At 47.4% G+C, this 18,378-nt stretch overlaps 1 protein-coding gene across 5 annotated transcripts in view; it reads left to right on the top strand.

Moving 5' to 3' along the window:
• The window catches only part of MIA3 (MIA SH3 domain ER export factor 3), a 246,190-nt gene that overhangs the window by 209,269 nt on the left and 18,543 nt on the right, over positions 1-18,378 (top strand). For 4 of the 5 annotated variants that reach the window (XM_029593146.1, XM_029593144.1, XM_029593143.1 and 1 more), the window contains exons 26-27: positions 16,311-16,387; positions 16,571-16,642. In XM_029593146.1, coding sequence (XP_029449006.1) covers positions 16,311-16,387; positions 16,571-16,642 — 149 coding nt within the window. The remainder of the gene's footprint in view (positions 1-16,310; positions 16,388-16,570; positions 16,643-18,378) is intronic. The other variant, XM_029593147.1, reaches the window with a different exon arrangement.

Raw genomic sequence — 18,378 nt, 5'->3', positions numbered from 1 at the left:
GGCCCTATTCTACTATCCGAGGTACAACAGGCGATTAAAGCCCTAAAACCGGGCAAATCTCCGGGATTAGATGGCCTGACCGGAAGCTACTACAAAAAGCTTTCCCATATCGTGGAGATACCGCTTACTGAGATGCTTAATTCCCTTAGGGGCACGGATTCCCTAGCTAACCATGCTAATGTAGCGGGTATTACAGTTCTGGCTAAGTCGGGCAGGGATCCAATTCACTGTGGGTCTTCTCGCCCGATATCGCTCATCAACTTGGATCTTAAGATCTTGGCGTGAATATTGGCTGAGCAGTTAAAGGGCATTATCCCCTTATTAGTGTATAATGACCAAGTAGGATTTATACTCTCCAGAATGGCAAGCGATAATATCAGAAAAGTAGTAGATCTGATAGATTGGGTCCATCATCGACAGGTACCTGCTGCACTCCTCGCCATTGAGGCAAAGAACGCCTTTGACCTTGTGCACTGGCCTTTTCTGTTTCAGGTACTAAATAAAATGAACTTTGGTTCACATTTTCAAAACTGGATTCAAAAGTGTTATGAGCGGCCCCAGGCTAGAGTGAAAGTAAATGGGGGATATGGCCCGCTGCTTGATATCCAACGGGGCACTCGTCAGGGCTGCCCCCTTTCGCCCATGTTATTTGCACTTTTTTTTAGAACCTTTTGCATTGACGGTCAGGCGGACGGAAACCATTACTGGAGTGCAACTTGAGCGCTTGCATTTCAAACTTTCCTTATTTGCAGATGACATCCTTTTCACATTGACTGATCCGGAGGTGTCATTACAGGGGGTTATGACTGCTTTGGAGAATTTCCATCGGGTGTCTGGCTTTAAAGTGAACCTAGAAAAGTCGGAACTATTAAATCTAAATTTGCCTAGTCCAATTGTTGGGAGCATCACAAAAATATTTCCCTATAGATGGGCAAGAACCTCTATTAAATACTTGGGTGTTCAAATTGGCTCGCATACTTCTCAATTGTATACTAGGGAGTATTTTTCATGGATGGGGAGATTAGCGATTATTAAAATGGTTATCTTACCTCGCTTGCTTTATTTCTTCTCTACTATACCAATTTTTATATCTCCCGCCATATTAAAACAATGGCAAATAAAAATCTATGGCTTTATATGGCGTAAGAGACCATCTAGGGTGGTTAGAACTACTTTATTTTTGCACAAACTTGCAGGGGGCTTGGGAGCACCGAATATCATTTGGTACTACGCTGTAGCGCAATTGCTCTCTCTGGTAGATTTCTATCATAAGGTTGATATTAAACAATGGGCTCAATTGGAACAGGTGCAGGTGGGTCCTATGCCTCTCCAGGCACTTCCGTGGCAACCCAAATCTACTTGGAGACCATTAACATATTTGATGCCAGCCTTACGAACTACCTTACGATTGTTGAAGTACTGGAAAGCTAAATTAGTGGGGAATTCTGCCTATCACCAACTATCTCGCCTATTTCATAACATTACCTTTCAGGGGGCGTAGATAATCCCCAATATACCACTTGGGAGTCGCAGGGGATTTTCACCTTTGGACATGTTATCCTGGGTACCACTATCCATACATATGAGACTATGAATATACCGGGGCCACATGGGCTCGGACAGGTACTCGCTTTTGCTCAGGTTCGACATTTTTTGCTTATGCTCATACAAGCTAACAGAGTACATCCAGTGAAAACACTTTTCGAGAATTATTGTGAACACTCAGGTAAAATGAAGGGTGTTATTTCCAAAATATTCAAATTGTTGAACAACCATTCTTCCTATTCTGCAGCTCATATAAAAGCATGGCAAAGGGAACTGGGAGAGGAGCTAGACCATGAACTGTGGGACTTAATATTCTTCCGGATATCCAAAGTGTCGATTGCTGCCCATATACAGGAGCAGTGTTATAAAATTTTGTATAGGTGGCATTTGACTCCAGACAAATTACACAGAATGATTCCTGCGATTCCCAATGTGTGTTGGAGGGGATGTGGACATATCGCTACCTATTTTCACGTGTGGTGGCAGTGCCCAAAGGCAGTTTTGTTTTGGAAAGGAGTTTAGGACTGGTTAGCCAGTATGATTATGGGACTAGGTGAAATGGACCCTAAATGAGTCTTACTTAATGTACCTATGGAGGGACCCACCAAACAAGCAAATGAATTCTGCACTCAAGTTTTTGTGGCAGCTAAAGGGGAACTAGCCAGGGCTTCGAAGTTGCCTGATTTTCCCTCTCTGGCAGTACTTCTTCATAGTTTACACAGTCACTTTCGAATGGCTTGCCTCACGGCAGGAAACATGACACTTTGAAGGCATTTAAGATTACTTGGGAGCCTATGATCCTGTGGTTACAAGCCCAGGAGGATCCCTCACATGGGACATAGGGTTCGCCCTTGAATTGTGGCTCCTATCCAGTATAATACGGACATGTCATATTATTATTATCGTTAGCATCAGATAAACACAAGGAATGCAGAGACTGAGGATGTTGTATACTATATTTTAATTTTTCAGCTTAGCTTACATTCTTTCTTTTAAATGTATGAAGTGGTTCCCTGGAGGGAGGGGGGGTGGGGAACTCTATACAATCTACTACGTGCAAAAACCGTACATATTTAGATGTTACAGCACTATACTCTAATTGTACATGGCATTGACTTCTGGATTTATCGTGTTTTCAACATTTGGGACTTGCTGTACTAGATTTATATTTACTCTAATTGTTGCCAGTAGCAGGTGGGTCCAACTACCTGTAACTTTCATGTTCCACCATGATTTGTATGTAATTAATGTTATGTTTAATGCAATATATGTACTACAAATAAAAAAAAATTACATTGATTAATACATAAGTTTGAAACACTTAGACAAGTTACAAAAATAATATAGTTTCATTATAATGTTTTTTATGTCTCTCTTCAATTATTTGCCTTGTTTATCTTTGTACTTTAATAAACAAGTTTATTTTTATGCACATCCCTTAGGTCTGCTAAGTTTTGGTTTTTTTTTTGTTTTTTTTGTTTGTTTTCTCCAAGGGCAAGCAGGATGGTAGTCCTCACACATGGGTGACATCATCAGATGGAGCTTGACACGGAAAACTTTTGACACACACACTGAGCATGCCCAGCATGCCACTAACCATGTGTCCACGCGGGGTCCCTCTTCAGTCTCTTTTTCCGTGAAGCTAAAGTTGAAGCCTCGCGGTTGTGGAGCTTGTGCTTTTTCTCTGGAAATTCACGATTTTTTCTTCCTTTCAGTATTGCGTTGGGTCCCTCTGCTTTTCGCGTTTTTTTCCTCATCATTTTCAGTAAATTTCTCTGGTACTTGTGGTCGATTGCTGACTGTGTCGTCCCCCCCCCCCCAGTGGCCACTGGCCATTGACCACACGCCACGTACTTTTTGAGATGGTGTCGTCCGGCTTTTGCCGGTGCCCCCAGACCATGTCCATCACAGACCCCCACGAGGTCAGTGTCCTCTGCCTGGGGGCATCGCATGATGTCCATGGTTGCAATCTTTGCGTCCAGATGACCCCTAAGGGCCGTCAGGCGCGGTTAGACAAAATGGAAAAGCTGTTCGGCTCTAAGAAATCGGATCCATCATCAGGGAAAGGATTCTTGCATCGACCCCACCTCGGTGTCTCCTCTGCAACTGCTCCTCTGTCCCGAGATGGGGACGGGGGACCAAGCGAGATCCATATCCTCTCGATCCAGGTCGGGTTCCTTGACGTCGCTGTCTGTCCCAGGGAAGGACCAAGGTGAGCGCCGAGAGAAGTCAAGAAAACACAGACACCGCTCATCTTCTTTGAAGTCAGTCCATGGAAAGGCATCGACTGCATCGGTGCCTCCCCCAAAGCGGTCTCATGCGGAGGAAGTGATTCCATCTGGTCCTTCCAAGGACTCTCGGCAATCCCCACCGGTGCCGGTGGAGGTTTCGGTTCCACCCCGTGACTCTGGGGTTAATCCGATTCCACTGCTGCTGCCTCCTCCAAGACATTCTATCTTCAGCAGCTTTTGAGAAGGAGTTAGAGAGGCGCATGTAGTTGGTGGTCAGCCGGGCCCTGCAGGGCATCGAGCCTCCAGTTCCACCGGCACTGCCACCGCTGCAAGAGCCGACTCCATTGGTGTTTGGACCTGCTGTTCTGTGTCTTACCGACACAGCCAGCTCCAATGCCCCAAACCCCTTTGCGGTCAAGGGGAGCATCGCTGCTGCTGCCGCCACCGGTTCCCATTCCGGTGAGCGACTCTTTGGATGAAGAAGATCCATCAGGGTCAACAGTTCCTCGATTGCGCACGGCACTCCGACAACTTCTGGGTCTCCTGAAACTGATGCCCTCGGTGCCATCAATGCCACTGACGTTCCCGAAGCTGGGGGATCCATCGGCACCCATGTGACCCAGGATCCTGCCGGTGCCCTCTGTTCCACCGGTGCCTCCGCAGGCCTCTGGCTTGAGGCTTAAGACGCAGGTAGGTTCACATCGAAGGGGAAGCCCCTTATGATCCCTGGGAGGGTGAGGCATCTTTTTTTCTCTATGGAGGGAATTGGAGGACTTGCCTTCAGAACCCTCTCCACCAGAAAAGAGGCGGAAATCCCCTCCAGAGAATCTTTTTCGCTGCATTTGTTAAGGCCATGGCGGAATCAGTGCCTTTCCAGCTATTGACAGAGCAGGATTCTCGTCACAAGATGTTGGAGATCCTGCAATTTCTTGATGCTCCTAAGGAGGTGGTGGCTGTACCAGTCCATTACATCTTTAAGGAACTAGTCGCCTGACTCTGGGAACACCCAGTCTCTGTTCCTCCTGTGAACCGGAAGATGGACACAGTCTATCTGGTCTAAACCACCATGTGGTTTGAGCTCAGTCAGCTTCCTCACCAGTCAGTGGTGATGGAATTGGCCCTAAAGAAGGCGAAAAGACTTTGGATTCATGCCTCGGTACCCCCAGGCTGTGAGCACAGAGCTCTGGACACTTTTGGATGCCGGGTATTCCAGGGTTCAATGTTTAGCAGCTAGGATTGCTTGTTATCAGCCTTTTATGGGGCAGTACGTTTTATGGGGGAGAATGCCTCCTGCAACAATTTCAGGAGGACTTTTCAGAAACTAGTTCAGCAGGGCCTGGAATGTGATAAACATGAGGTCCGTTCTGCGTACGATATGTTTGAGACAGCTATGAGAGTTGCCACCGCAGGCATTGGGGCTCACTGTATGGCTTGGCTGCATGCCTCCAACCTGCGCCCCGAGGTCCAGGACCATCTGGCAGATCGGCCCTGTACGGGCAAAAACCTTTTCGAGGACAAGATTAAAAAGGCGGTGGCCCAACTGAAGGGCTATCATGAAACCCTTCAACAGTTGTCAGCCAGCACTTCAGATACCTAGCCTTCTGGCAAAAAGTCTCCCAGGCAATGTCCAAGACGGCCTTTTTACTGGCCATGCAAGTATTAACCGCCAGCCTCTAGGTCGAGACCCCAGCGGACTCTGACAAGACTTAGGGCACAGCAACCTTGTATGCCCCACCAATCTGGAGCAAGGGATGCCCTTCTGGGGACCACAGCCCCAGATTGTCCTCACCACAGACACGCCTCACACTGGTTGGGGTGCTCATGTTGCAGACCTCCACACGCAGGGTCTTTGGTCTTTGCAGGAGAAGCAGTCCCAGATAAATCTCCTGGAGTTACGCGCGATCCGTTACACCCTGAGGGCGTTCAGAGAGCACCTGCACAACAAAGTGTTCTTGGTACAGACAGGTGGTGATGTGGAATCTGAACAAGCAGGGAGGACCAGGGTTGTACATCCTTTGTCAGGAAGCAGTCCAGATCTGGTCGAGGGCCCTTGAGAATGGCATCTTCCTCCAGGCTGTGTATCTACCCGGGATGGACAACGTCCTAGCAGATTCCTTAAGTCGGACCTTCCGATCCCAGGAGTGGTCCCTGAATCAAGAGGTAGCGAACTACATCTTTTGCTTGTGGGGATCCCCAGACATGGACCTGATTGCTTCCCCAGAAAACAAGAAAGTGGATCGATTCTACTCATTGGGACAGGCGAGCAGGGGATTGATGTCGGATGATTTTTCACTTCACTGGGGCACTGGTCTGCTGTTCGCTTATCTTCCCCTTCTGCTGATCTTGAAAACATCCAAAAGCTCAAACAGGACCGAGGCACCATGATCCTGGTCACACCTTTTTGGCCTCGCCAGGTCTGGTTCCCGCTTCTGTGGGAGCTGGCCTTGCGCCCTCCGATCTGGTTGGAGACTGCTCCAGATCTGATCTCTCAGGACTAGAGCAGGCTTTGCCAATCCAACCTCCAAGCCCTGTCTCTCACGGCTTGGAAGTTGACTGGATGACTGTACAGGCTCTGGGCCTTTCGGAAGGAGTATCTCGAGTCCTCTTGGAGTCCAGGAAAACCTCCACGAGAAAATCTTACAATCTCAAGTGGAAGAAGTTTTTGGCTTGGTGTGTTGGACATGGTCTGGATCCCTTCTCTTGTTCCCCATCGGAGCTTTTGGTCTACCTATTGCACCTCTCAGAGTCTGGTCTACAGACCACTTCGGTGAGAGTTCACCTTAGTGCCATCGGAGCATACCATCATGGGAGAGATGGTGCTTCCATTTCCACCCATCCACTCATGGGAAGGTTCAGGCATGGCTTGTTGCAACTTAAGCCTCCTACTCGGCTTCCAGCAGTCTCCTGGGACCTCAATTAGTCCTGTCCCTGCTCATGAAGGCTTCATTTGAGCCCTTGTGATTTAAAGTACCTATCCTGGAAGGTCATCTTCTTGGTAGAGGTAACTTCAGTGCGCAGGGTCAGTGAGCTGCAGGCTCTGGTGTCATACCTCCCTTGTACCAAATTTTGTCATGATAAAGTGGTTTTACATACACACCCGAAGTTCTTTCCTATGGTGGTCTCGGAGTTCCATCTCATTCAGTCAATTCTGTTGCCTTCCTTTTTTTCAAGACCACACGCTCACCAGGGTGAATGGACACTGCATACTCTGGATTGTAAAGGGCTCTGACCTTTTACCTGGAGCGGACAGCACCTTCACCGCCTGTCCACTCAGCTTTTGGTCTCCTTCGACAAAAACAGGTTGGGAGTTGCAGTGTCTAAGCAGACCATATCACGTTAGCTAGCTGACTGTATTTCCTTTTGCTACGCTCAAGCGGGCCTGCAGCTTGAAAGTCACATCAAGGCTCATTCTGTTTGGGCTGTGTCAATTTCGGTGGCTTACTTGCGTGCCATCCCCATTCATGAGATATGCAGGGCGGTGACCTGGAGTTCCCTCCACACGTTCGCCTGTTGTTATTGTCTGGATAAGGATGGACGACGTGACAGTCAGTCCTCCATAACCTTTTTTTTCAGCCATGAAAACCCAACTCTTCCTGCCTTGGGCCCTTCCTTGGTTGCAGACTTGTTCCCCTGGTTCTAGCAGCTCTAGTTCTGTGCCTCTTGGCACCTGTTCTATGCTGCCCATGTTGGGAGCAGCTGGAGCTACATAATCACCCTTGTGAGAGGACTACCATCCTGCTTGTCCTTAGAGAAAGCAGAGTTGCTTACCTGTAACAGGTGTTCTCCAAGGACAACAGGATGTTATTCCTCACAAAACCCACCCACCATCCCACGGAGTTGGGTGTCTCTCGGTTTGTTTTATTTTTCCTGAACTCTGTTATAAGACTAAAGAGGGATCCAGCATGGATGCGTGGTTAGTGGCAGGCTGGGCATGCTCAGTGTGTCTGTCAACATTTCTAGAAACTTTGACAAATGTTTTCCGTGTCGGTCTCCATCTGATAATGTCACCCATGTGTGAGGACTAACATCCTGCTGTCCTTGGAGAACACCTGTTACAGGTAAGCAACTCTGCTTTTTTCACACTACTAGTTTTATTCTGTTTGACAACCCTGTACTTTTGCTTGTCCCCTTGTAGTCGTGCCCCGGTTACAGCATAGTTTAAAGCAGGGATGGGAAATTCTAGTCCTTAAGGGCCACAAACCAGTCTGGTTTTCAGGATACCCCTAATGAATACGCATGAAATAGATTTGCATACAGCCGAGGCAGAGTGCATGCAAATCTCTCTCATACTAATTCATTAGGGATATCCTGAAAACCTGTCTGGTTTGCAGCCTTCGACCAGAATTCCCATCCCCAGTTTAAAGCATGGCTAGGAGTAGAGTAGTAGTTAGAGCAGTGGGATACAAACCAGGGAAGCCAGATTTCAAATTCTACTGCCACTCCTTGTGACCTTGTGCAAGTCACTTCACTTCACCCTTCATTGCCTCAGGTACAAACTTAGATTGTGAGCCCTCTGGGGATAGGGAAATACCTACAAGTACCTGAATATAATCCACTTTGAAGTGGCTGAAAAGCGGAATATAATTATAAAATAAAAAATAAGCAAACCTAGATGGTCATTAAGGGATAGAGAATATACTCCAAAAAATCTGGTTCTCTCTCTCTACAGTAAGAGTACCTGAATATTTCTATTTTGAGAGGCTCCATGTTGACATCTCAGAGCATTTAAGGCTTGATTTAAGACACATTTTCCCCATGGATACAGAATGGGAGAGAGGTCCATATTCAAAGGGGTCTTTTTGTATAACTTTGAGTTTTCAGGACAAACCCTGAGGTTTAAATTTTCGGCGCCTGCTAACATATAAATTATATCTGGGTAAGTTATCCCCTCCCTACAACCTTTGCATAATTGCTGGCCCTTTCCTCTCCCCAACCCCCTTCCACCCTCCACATAATCACTGTTTTTCTTCTTCCCCCAACCTGGCCTCCTCCCGGCATACTCACCACCTCTTCCCTTTCCTCTTTTCCCCACTCTTCTAGCATAATTACCTTCCCTTCCCCCTAAGAACATAAGAACATGCCATGCTGGGTCAGACCAAGGGACCATCAAGCCCAGCATCCTGTTTCCCAACAGTGACCAATCCAGGCCATAAGAACCTGGCAAGTACCCAAAAACTAAGTCTATTCCATGTTACTGTTGCTAGTAATAGCAGTGGCTATTTTCTAAGTCAACTTAATCAAAATATTTTAATAAGTATTGTAATAAATTACTAAATCAAATTGTGGCAGTAAGGAAAGACAGGCTGCTGAAGGAGAAAATAAGGACCTCTGAGAAGTCTACCTGATCAGCTCCTCAACTCAAGATATTATAAGTATTAAAAATGTTATTTTAACTGGGGAGGTGATCAGGTAGACATCTCAAGTATGTCCTTCATTTATCTTTCAGTAGCCTGTCTTCCCTTCCTGCTACAATCTGATTTAATAACTAGGCTTTATTTACCTTCTCCTCAAGTAACTGCCTCCATTGGGCCTAAGCAGGCTGAATCACAGTACCCTGTTGGCCTGTACAGGCTGATGTCATACACAAAAAAAAAAAAAAAAAACCCTGGAAAAAAAATGCTATTCCTTTTTATACATAGCCCAGAACAGTCCAGACTCCTGGACTTTGCCTCCCTGCCAGCAGATGGAGACAGAGAAAAAAGTTTCATTGACATTGCTATATAACCTAGTGTGCTACCTGCACTCCCTTAGTATTTCTCTGTCTCCAGCAGATCATAGAGGTACAAATTCCTGCAGCTGGCACTTAGCCGGACAAACCCTGGTAGTTTTAAAAATCCTGTTGTTTCCTTGGTACTTAGCCAGATAACTCGGGAGCATTCCATGGTGGAATAAAGTTATCTGGCTAACTTTCCAATAGCTGAGTATATTTAGGGGTGTCCCCATGCTGCTATTTTATTTAGATTTGTTTATTTTTTTAGATTTTTATATTCCGCTTTTCGTCACTTCAAAGCGGATTACATTCAGGTACTGTAGGTACTAAATATCCAGTGTAAGTTAGTTGGATGCCCCGCCACTGAATATTGCCCCTAAGTGTTTAGCCACATGTCCATGCGCTCAGCATTTTCGTTTTATGGATAGTGTCTGTAAAATCTTGTGGAAAGATTTTTTTTTTTCTCACAGGACAAGCAGGATGGTTGTCCTCACAAATGGGTGACATCGAGGATGGAGCCCACCACGGAAAACTTCTGTCAAAGTTTAAACAGAACTTTGACTGGCCCCTACTGGGCATGCCCAGCAAGGCACTGACCCTGCAGCCAGCAGGGGTCTCCCTTCAGTCTTCTTTTTTCCGCGCAGCAGTTGCCACGCGGTGAAAGGAGCTCTCTTACCACGTTCCTGACAGGAATTCGTTTTTTTTTCTTTCCGAAGAAAATTTGCCCCTCAGGGGTCTCCCTTCGACAAATTTTTGTCACCTCCGCAAAAGCCGGTAAGTTTTTTGCCGATTTTCATCGACTGCCGTCGATTTTGGCCCTAGAGGCCTGTTGGCACTTACCAATCCCGCGGCTAAATTTGGCCCTAGGCCATGGCGACGGGGTTCCGTCGTTGTCCGGATTGCACCCGGACTATGTCAATCACAGATCCCCATCGGGTCTGTGTTCTATGTTTGGGAAGTGAGCATGATGTCCTGACTTGCACTAAATGTGCCCTAATGACACCTAAGGGTCGTAAAGCCAGGATGGAGAAGATGGGGCTCCTCTTCCATGCACCCACCCCAACGCCATCGATAGCATCGACGTCATCGGAACCGGCACCGTCGAAGTTGCACCACCATCGTCAACCCTCCGGTGACCGTCCTCCACCGATGACTTCTCGGCCGTCGACTCCTGTCCCCTCCCCGGATGGGCGAGGAGATCGGAAGGATAAGCATCGCCATCGACGGCACAAGTCTCGGCCCGTCGAGGATCCACAACCATCGACCTCTGAACAGGCCGAGCCACCGACGAAAAAGCCTCGGTCAGACCTGGCACCGTCCACGTCTCGTTCGCAGGCACCGAGGAAACCCTCACCCTCCCGGGGTGCGGGGGCCGTGATCCCACCGGTTACGGTGGTACTTCCGGCCCTGCCTCAGCCTCCCTCTCCCGTCGAGCCGGGTATGGTTACCCCTGGTCTCCGGGCAGAACTGGACCGGCTGGTCCAGGAGGCCATCGAGAATGCAATGCGAAGATTCCAGCCTCCACCGGCACCGCCTCCGGCACCGATTCCGGCACCGCCTCAGGCACCGACCTCAGCACCGACTCTGCCACCGAGGAGGGAACCGACCACCGAGCCTCTAGTGGAAGCGTTGGCACCGATACTAAATCGTATGGAGGCACTCATGCGCGCCCTTCCATCGGTGATTCCAGTAGCACCGACTACACCATCATCTCCGGAAGGACATTCATCGACAGGAGAAACACCGTTCCGGATTCCCCCGTCCGGTGTCGTTCCATCGGTGCCTTCACATACCTTTCCACCGATTTATCCTTCGGCTCCATCGATTCCAAGATCGGCACCTATTCCATCGGTACCCCCGAAGCCCTCGATGCCGTTCACAGTTCCGCTTGCAGCACCGATTCCATCGATGCCTTTGGATCCTCTACCAGGTCCTTCAGGACTGCAAGCCCTACATGATCCTTATGATACCTGGGGTGATGATACATCTTCAGATACAGATTTACCATCCCCACCATCTCCTACAGAGAGTAGAAAACGATCTCCTCCTGAAGATCTCTCCTTTATAAATTTTGTAAAGGAGATGTCAGAAATTGTGCCTTTTCAGCTGCAATCTGAGACCGATGACAGGCACCAAATGATGGAGCTGCTCCAATTTCTGGATGCCCCAAAAATCATCGCTTCCATCCCCATTCACCAGGTATTTCTGGATCTTTTAAAGAAAAACTGGGAATCACCTTCATCTGTGTCACCAGTTAATAAAAAAGCTGACTCAACATACCTCGTTCAGTCAGCACCAGGATTTCAGAAGTCTCAACTGGATCATCGCTCTGTTGTAGTTGAGTCTGCGCAAAAGAAGGCCAAGCGCCTAAAACCACACTCTTCCACTCCCCCTATCAAGGACAACAAATTCCTTGATAGTGTGGGCAGGAAAGTGTATCATGGGGCTATGTTGATATCTCGCATAGCTTCATACCAACTTTATATGACTCAATACAACAGAGCTATCCTTAAACAGATGCAGGACTACGCTGACACATTACCGGACCAATACCAGCCACAGCTTCAAGCCCTCCTTCACAAAGGATTTGAAGCTGGGAAGCACGAGATCAGAACGGCCTACGATATCTTCGATGCTTCCACGAAAGTCTCAGCTACTGCCATCTCAGCCAGACGTTGGGCTTGGTTAAAATCATCCAACCTTCGCCCAGAGGTCCAGGATCGTCTAGCCGATTTACCCTGCTTGGGGGACAATCTGTTCGGAGAACAGATTCAACAGATTGTGGCGGAATTGAAGGATCACCACGAGACGTTGAAACAACTTTCGTCTGTTCCATCTGAGGTATCCTCCAAACCACCACCTAAGAAGGACTCTAAAAAGTCATTCTTTCGGCCACGTCGTTATTACCCTCCGTCGACTAGGCCTCGTCCGGCTCGATCCTCCACCAGACCTCAGCTACGCCAACCTCGGAAACAAAGACCTGCTGTAGCCCCACCTCCCGGGCCTGCGGCAGGCCTTTGACTTCCCGATACGGAGCACATGCCATATCCCACTCCCCCACATCCCTGTAGGGGGTCGTCTGTGCCACTTTTTGCAGCATTGGATACGGATTACCTCAGACCAGTGGGTGCTGGCAATTATCGCACAGGGTTACCACCTCAATTTCATAACTCTTCCGACAGACTCCCCGCCTCTTCAAGCATGGAGTCTATCCAGCCACTTGACTCAATTACAACAGGAAGTATCCCTTCTTTTGCAATCAAATGCTATAGAACCTGTCCCTCCCTCTCAACGAGGCAAGGGATTTTACTCCAGGTACTTCCTAATTCCAAAAAAGTCAGGAGGGCTACGTCCAATTTTGGACCTTCGGGCCCTCAACAAGTACCTTCAAAAAGAAAAGTTCAAGATGGTAACCCTGGGCACGTTACTCCCTCTGCTGCAAAGAGGGGATTGGCTATGCTCCCTCGACCTCAAGGAAGCTTATACCCATATTGCGATAACACAATCCCATCGCAAATATCTGCGGTTTCTAGTAGGCCGCGACCATTATCAATACCGAGTACTACCTTTCGGTCTGGCATCTGCTCCACGAGTCTTCACCAAATGCCTCGTAGTTGTAGCAGCATTCCTCAGGAAGGAAGGTGTCCACGTATACCCCTATCTGGACGATTGGCTAATCAGGGCCTCCACCCCTCAGATTGCCCGGTCCTCCCTACAATTGACAATCAACACACTCCTTTCCTTAGGGTTTCTTGTCAATTACGAGAAATCTTGCTTCGTCCCATCTCAAACCTTATCTTTCATTGGGGCAGACTTGGACACCTTACAGGCAAAGGCCTACCTTCCGCTTCAACGGGTCCAAACTCTCATGTCCCTAGCTCACCAGCTCCAGTCTCAAGATACGGCCACGGCTCGCCAGTTCCTCATTCTCCTAGGACACATGGCATCCTCGGTTCAAGTCACTCCCATGACCCGACTAGCCATGAGAGTAACACAATGGACTCTACGACACCAATGGATTCAAGCTTTTCAGCCTCTGTCCTCCATAGTCACAGTCACACAAGCGCTGCGCCTATCCTTAACCTGGTGGACGACTCAGGTCAACCTCCTTCAGGGCTTACCCTTTCTTCCACCGGATCCGCAAGTAATTCTAACCACCGACGCTTCTCACATCGGTTGGGGAGCCCATGTGGACAACTTTCAAACCCAAGGGTTATGGTCCAACGAGGAAGCCGAACACCAGATCAATTTCCTGGAACTTCGAGCAATCCGCTATGCGCTCCGCACTTTCAAAGATCATCTCTTTCATCAGATAATCTTAATCCAGACGGACAACCAAGTGGCCATGTGATACATAAACAAGCAGGGAGGCACAGGCTCCTTCCTTCTGTGTCAGGAAGCTGCGCAGATCTGGGCGGAAGCCCTCTCCCACTCCATGTACCTCAGGGCCACTTACCTGCCGGGAGTAGACAATGTATTGGCAGACCGGCTGAGCCGTGTCTTCCGACCGCACGAGTGGTCACTCGATCCTCTGATAGCGACCTCTCTGTTTCACAAGTGGGGTTCTCCCCGCATAGACCTCTTTGCGTCCCCTCAGAACCACAAAGTGGACGATTACTGCTCTCTCATTCGGAGCCAGCACTCTCGGCCGAGGGATGCATTCTCCCTCAAGTGGACAACCGGTCTGCTCTACGCATTCCCTCCACTTCCTCTTGTGTCAAAGACTCTCGTGAAGCTACGCCAGGACGGAGGAACCATGATCCTGATAGCACCTTACTGGCCACGCCAAGTATGGTTTCCAATACTCCAGGATCTCTCCATCCGCAGGCACATTCCTCTGGGAAAGGACCCGCATCTGCTCACTCAAAACGACGGATGCCTCCTCCATCCCAACCTCCAAGCCTTGTCCCTGACGGCATGGATGTTGAAAGGTTAGTCCTTCAGCCTTTCAACCTTTCAGATTCCGTTTCTCGAGTCCTGATAGCTTCACGAAAGCCTTCCACAAGAAAGTCTTACTCATACAAATGGAAAAGGTACACATCATGGTGCACTTCTCAGTCCCTTGATCCCCTTTCCTGTCCAATCTCCAAATTCTTGGACTATTTATGGCATCTCTCTGAATCAGGTCTTAAAACCTCTTCCATTAGGATGCATGTCAGTGCGGTAGCCGCCTTCCATAAAGGTGTACAGGGTGTCCCTATTTCAGTACAACCCCTAGTAACACGTTTTCTTAAAGGCTTGCTCCATCTGAAGCCACCCTTACGGCCTCCGGCCCCATCCTGGGACCTTAATCTGGTTCTTGGTCGTCTAATGAAACCTCCTTTCGAACCTCTGCACGCCTGTGAGTTAAAGTATCTCACATGGAAAGTGTTATTCCTTTTGGCTATCACTTCAGCTCGCAGGGTTAGTGAATTACAGGCCCTAGTTACCTATCCGCCTTACACTAAGCTCCTGCAGGACCGGGCGGTACTCCGCACTCACCCTAAATTTTTACCTAAGGTAGTTTCTGAGTTTCATATTAATCAATCCATCATACTACCTATCTTTTTTCCCAGGCCCCACTCCAACTCTGGAGAACAGACCCTGCATACCCTAGACTGTAAACGGGCTCTAGCCTTTTACCTAGACCGTACAGTTTCTCACAGGAAGAGCACTCAATTATTCGTCTCTTTCCATCCTAACAAGTTAGGTCAACCTGTGGGTAAGCAGGCTCTTTCCTCCTGGTTGGCGGACTGCATTGCTTTCTGCTATGAGCAAGCGGGCATCCCTTTTCAAGACCGTGTCAAAGCACACTCTGTGAGGGCCATGGCTACGTCAGTGGCACACCTTCGATCGGTGCCGCTTCCTGACATCTGCAAGGCTGCAACCTGGAGTTCTCTCCATACCTTTGCAGCCCACTATTGTTTGGACAAAGCTGGAAGACAGGACTCCATCTTCGGCCAATCTGTCTTGCGTAACCTTTTTCCAACGTGATGTACCAACACCCTTCCACCTTCCCGGTAGGGTGCGGATGCCCTTTACCAAATTCCACCCCAGTTGTAGTGCCTGTTGCACGTCGTTGGGTGCATTTGGTGCAAGTCAGGACATCCTCAGCTCGGTACTCACCCATTTGTGAGGACAACCATCCTGCTTGTCCTGTGAGAAAGCAAATGTTGCTTACCTGATGTAACAGGTGTTCTCACAGGACAGCAGGATGTTAGTCCTCACGAAACCCGCCCGCCACCCCGCGGTGTTGGGTTTGTTTTGTTTTTACTTTCTAGGCACTGCCTGTAGCTTTGAACATCAGACTGAAGGGAGACCCCTGCTGGCTGCAGGGTCAGTGCCTTACTGGGCATGCCCAGTAGGGGCCAGTCAAAGTTCTGTTTAAACTTTGACAGAAGTTTTCCGTGGTGGGCTCCATCCTCGATGTCACCCATTTGTGAGGACTAACATCCTGCTGTCCTGTGAGAACACCTGTTACATCAGGTAAGCAACATTTGCTTTCTCCCTTTTTGAATTTCTTGCTCTTTAACCATGTTAGATTGACTGCACTGGAGACCGATATCTTCCATTTATCCCTAGAAAGTTGCATTACAGGCAGCAGCTATGGGAGTGTTCCTCACACTTCTCTGTTACTGCGTACTTGAGCCTTGCTCTGAAGGTAAAACCTCAAACAATGGAGAACGTAATTCACTCTCGGTGCCTGTGTAATCTTTGACCTCTACTGAAGAGAGACTTAGAGATGTAACATTGTGCCAGTCCTCCAGCCATCTTGTCTCCCAGCATGTGCTTCATTGCACGATACTCTGTGATACTGATGACTGCTTACCTGTTTTGTTTCTTAGATCTTGGACGTTCTGTTGCAGCTGTGTTTAACAGTGGCCCTCGAACGTCTTCCCCCTCAACCATGGTGGATGGATTGGTAAGCTAAGCGTGCTTTTCATGAAAGATGAAGTGTTCTTTTTTTTAAAGACAATATTTGAATTGTTTTTTGGGGGTTTTTTTATAACTCTTGCATTTCACCACATCTTATTTTTATTTGTATTGTGTTTATTTTCTTTTTTTTTAATAATTTTTTTTTGAAAAAAAAAAAATTAAACCAAAGCAAAGCCCTTCCAAAGAGTCTGAGCCCCCCAGTGTAGTTGCTGTACCACCTCCATCTGATGAGCCAGATGCTGTGAGTATTTTGAGGTTGCTGGCTGAGCTGGGTTCTCCCTTACTGCTGTGGTGCAGAAGTTAGGATTAGTTGTCTAATCCATTGTTGCATGGCAAAGCGCTCTGTATACTAACTCCACCTTCTAACCATCTGATTCCCTTTCTTAATCAGTTTCAGGCACAAGCTTTTCTTTGTTTTCAGTCTAATTATGGAATGACTGGTTGCCCTACGGACTTAAGTTGCTTTTACTGCACATCTTCGCAAGTCCTCCAACTTTAACATATTTTGCACACAGGCAGTAATTTTACATGTAGGGAAGAATTAATTACAGAGGGAAATATAACCATCTGACTGATATATGGCTCTGTTTGGATGTACAAACTTAAATAAAGATGCAACAAACTGATAACTGATGCCTACTGGATGTCAGAAAGCTCTGTTGCTAACCTACATCTTGCTGAAAATCCATCCTGGTTTACTGTGCTGCCCTTTGACCAACCATGTGGTTTTATAAGTTGTGACAGGTATTCATTGTCCTGGTGATCTCCATCAAGGTTTGGGGCTAGGGAACACTGAAATGTGCCTTTGCTTTTGCTATTAACTTTTAGTAAGTTTCTAATAGTTTGTTAGGGCAGCAATGTAGTATTAGGCGATGGCACAGTTTCAGCGTTGCTTGAATGTTGTGCCTAAAAAAGTTATTTCTTTTGTCCTTTTTGTGCTGGAAATGGGGTTTTCTGGAGCTATGCCAAATGCATGATTAGCCTGGTGGAAATGCTGTTCATTGTGGCATGTGAGACCTTCAGGAACTCTAGGCCTTATTGCTTTCGTGGGTGATCAATATCCATGAAGCAGAATGGATAACTGTACAGGTGATGCAAATTTACCCAATTGCCTTCTTCAGAGTGGCTTAAAAAAGTATGTGAAGGGTTTGTAAGGACATCATTTTATCTCCATAAAAAGGGGACATTACTTTTGCCGTTGTAAGTCAGGGAAGTAAAACAGCTTGCAAGCTTAGTATTTTCAACAGTGCGTCTGCTGTTTTATCCCCTCTCTGCTATCTGCACAAGCAGCAAGTGCAAAGTACACTGCTGCTTTTAATGCACACACTTTGCATTTGCTAATTTTCAAAGGAGAATAGCATACATTGTTTTTCTTTGAAAATTGCCTGTGTTGTACATGGGCTAAAAGTGCCCATATACATTGCAAACAAGCAGGCTCTTCAAAATTCCCTCACTGTCTGTACCTTATTGGTGAATTATGGAATGACATCAAAGGTGTGGGATATTAGATACCTTCCAGGAAGAAATGGTTCTTAACATGGGGCAGTGTTTGAACAAGGGGGGTAACTTGATAGTGATTCTTCTCATAGCCCAGCAGACCAGTTTCATGTCTCCTGATTGGCGGTGCTGCTAGCTTGCTACCAAAATGATATGCTCAGGTGCCAAGAGGAAGAAGGCTGATTGTCCACTTGCTCTCAAAAAGTGCAGCCCTGTGATAACAAAAGAATTTGAATCAACTGGACTGAGAGGGTTGTCAACAAGATGGTAAAAAAAAATTGTGCAATAAAAAAAATAAATCAAAATAGGTGGAAACTACTTAGGAGGAGATCATGCATGTGAAAGTGATCCTTGAGGCCTCATGTGGTTGGGATTATTCCTAGGTGGATGCATGATTGCCTGTGGGTAGGGAAATGCTGGAGGGTAACCTTTTGTCAAAATATTGAAAGGTATTCCACACTGTTAATTTTGGCACAACTA

Source organism: Rhinatrema bivittatum, chromosome 3 (genome assembly GCF_901001135.1).
Source record: "Rhinatrema bivittatum chromosome 3, aRhiBiv1.1, whole genome shotgun sequence".
Lineage (NCBI taxonomy): Eukaryota > Metazoa > Chordata > Amphibia > Gymnophiona > Rhinatrematidae > Rhinatrema > Rhinatrema bivittatum.
This window is presented reverse-complemented; position numbering and strand designations above follow the sequence as displayed.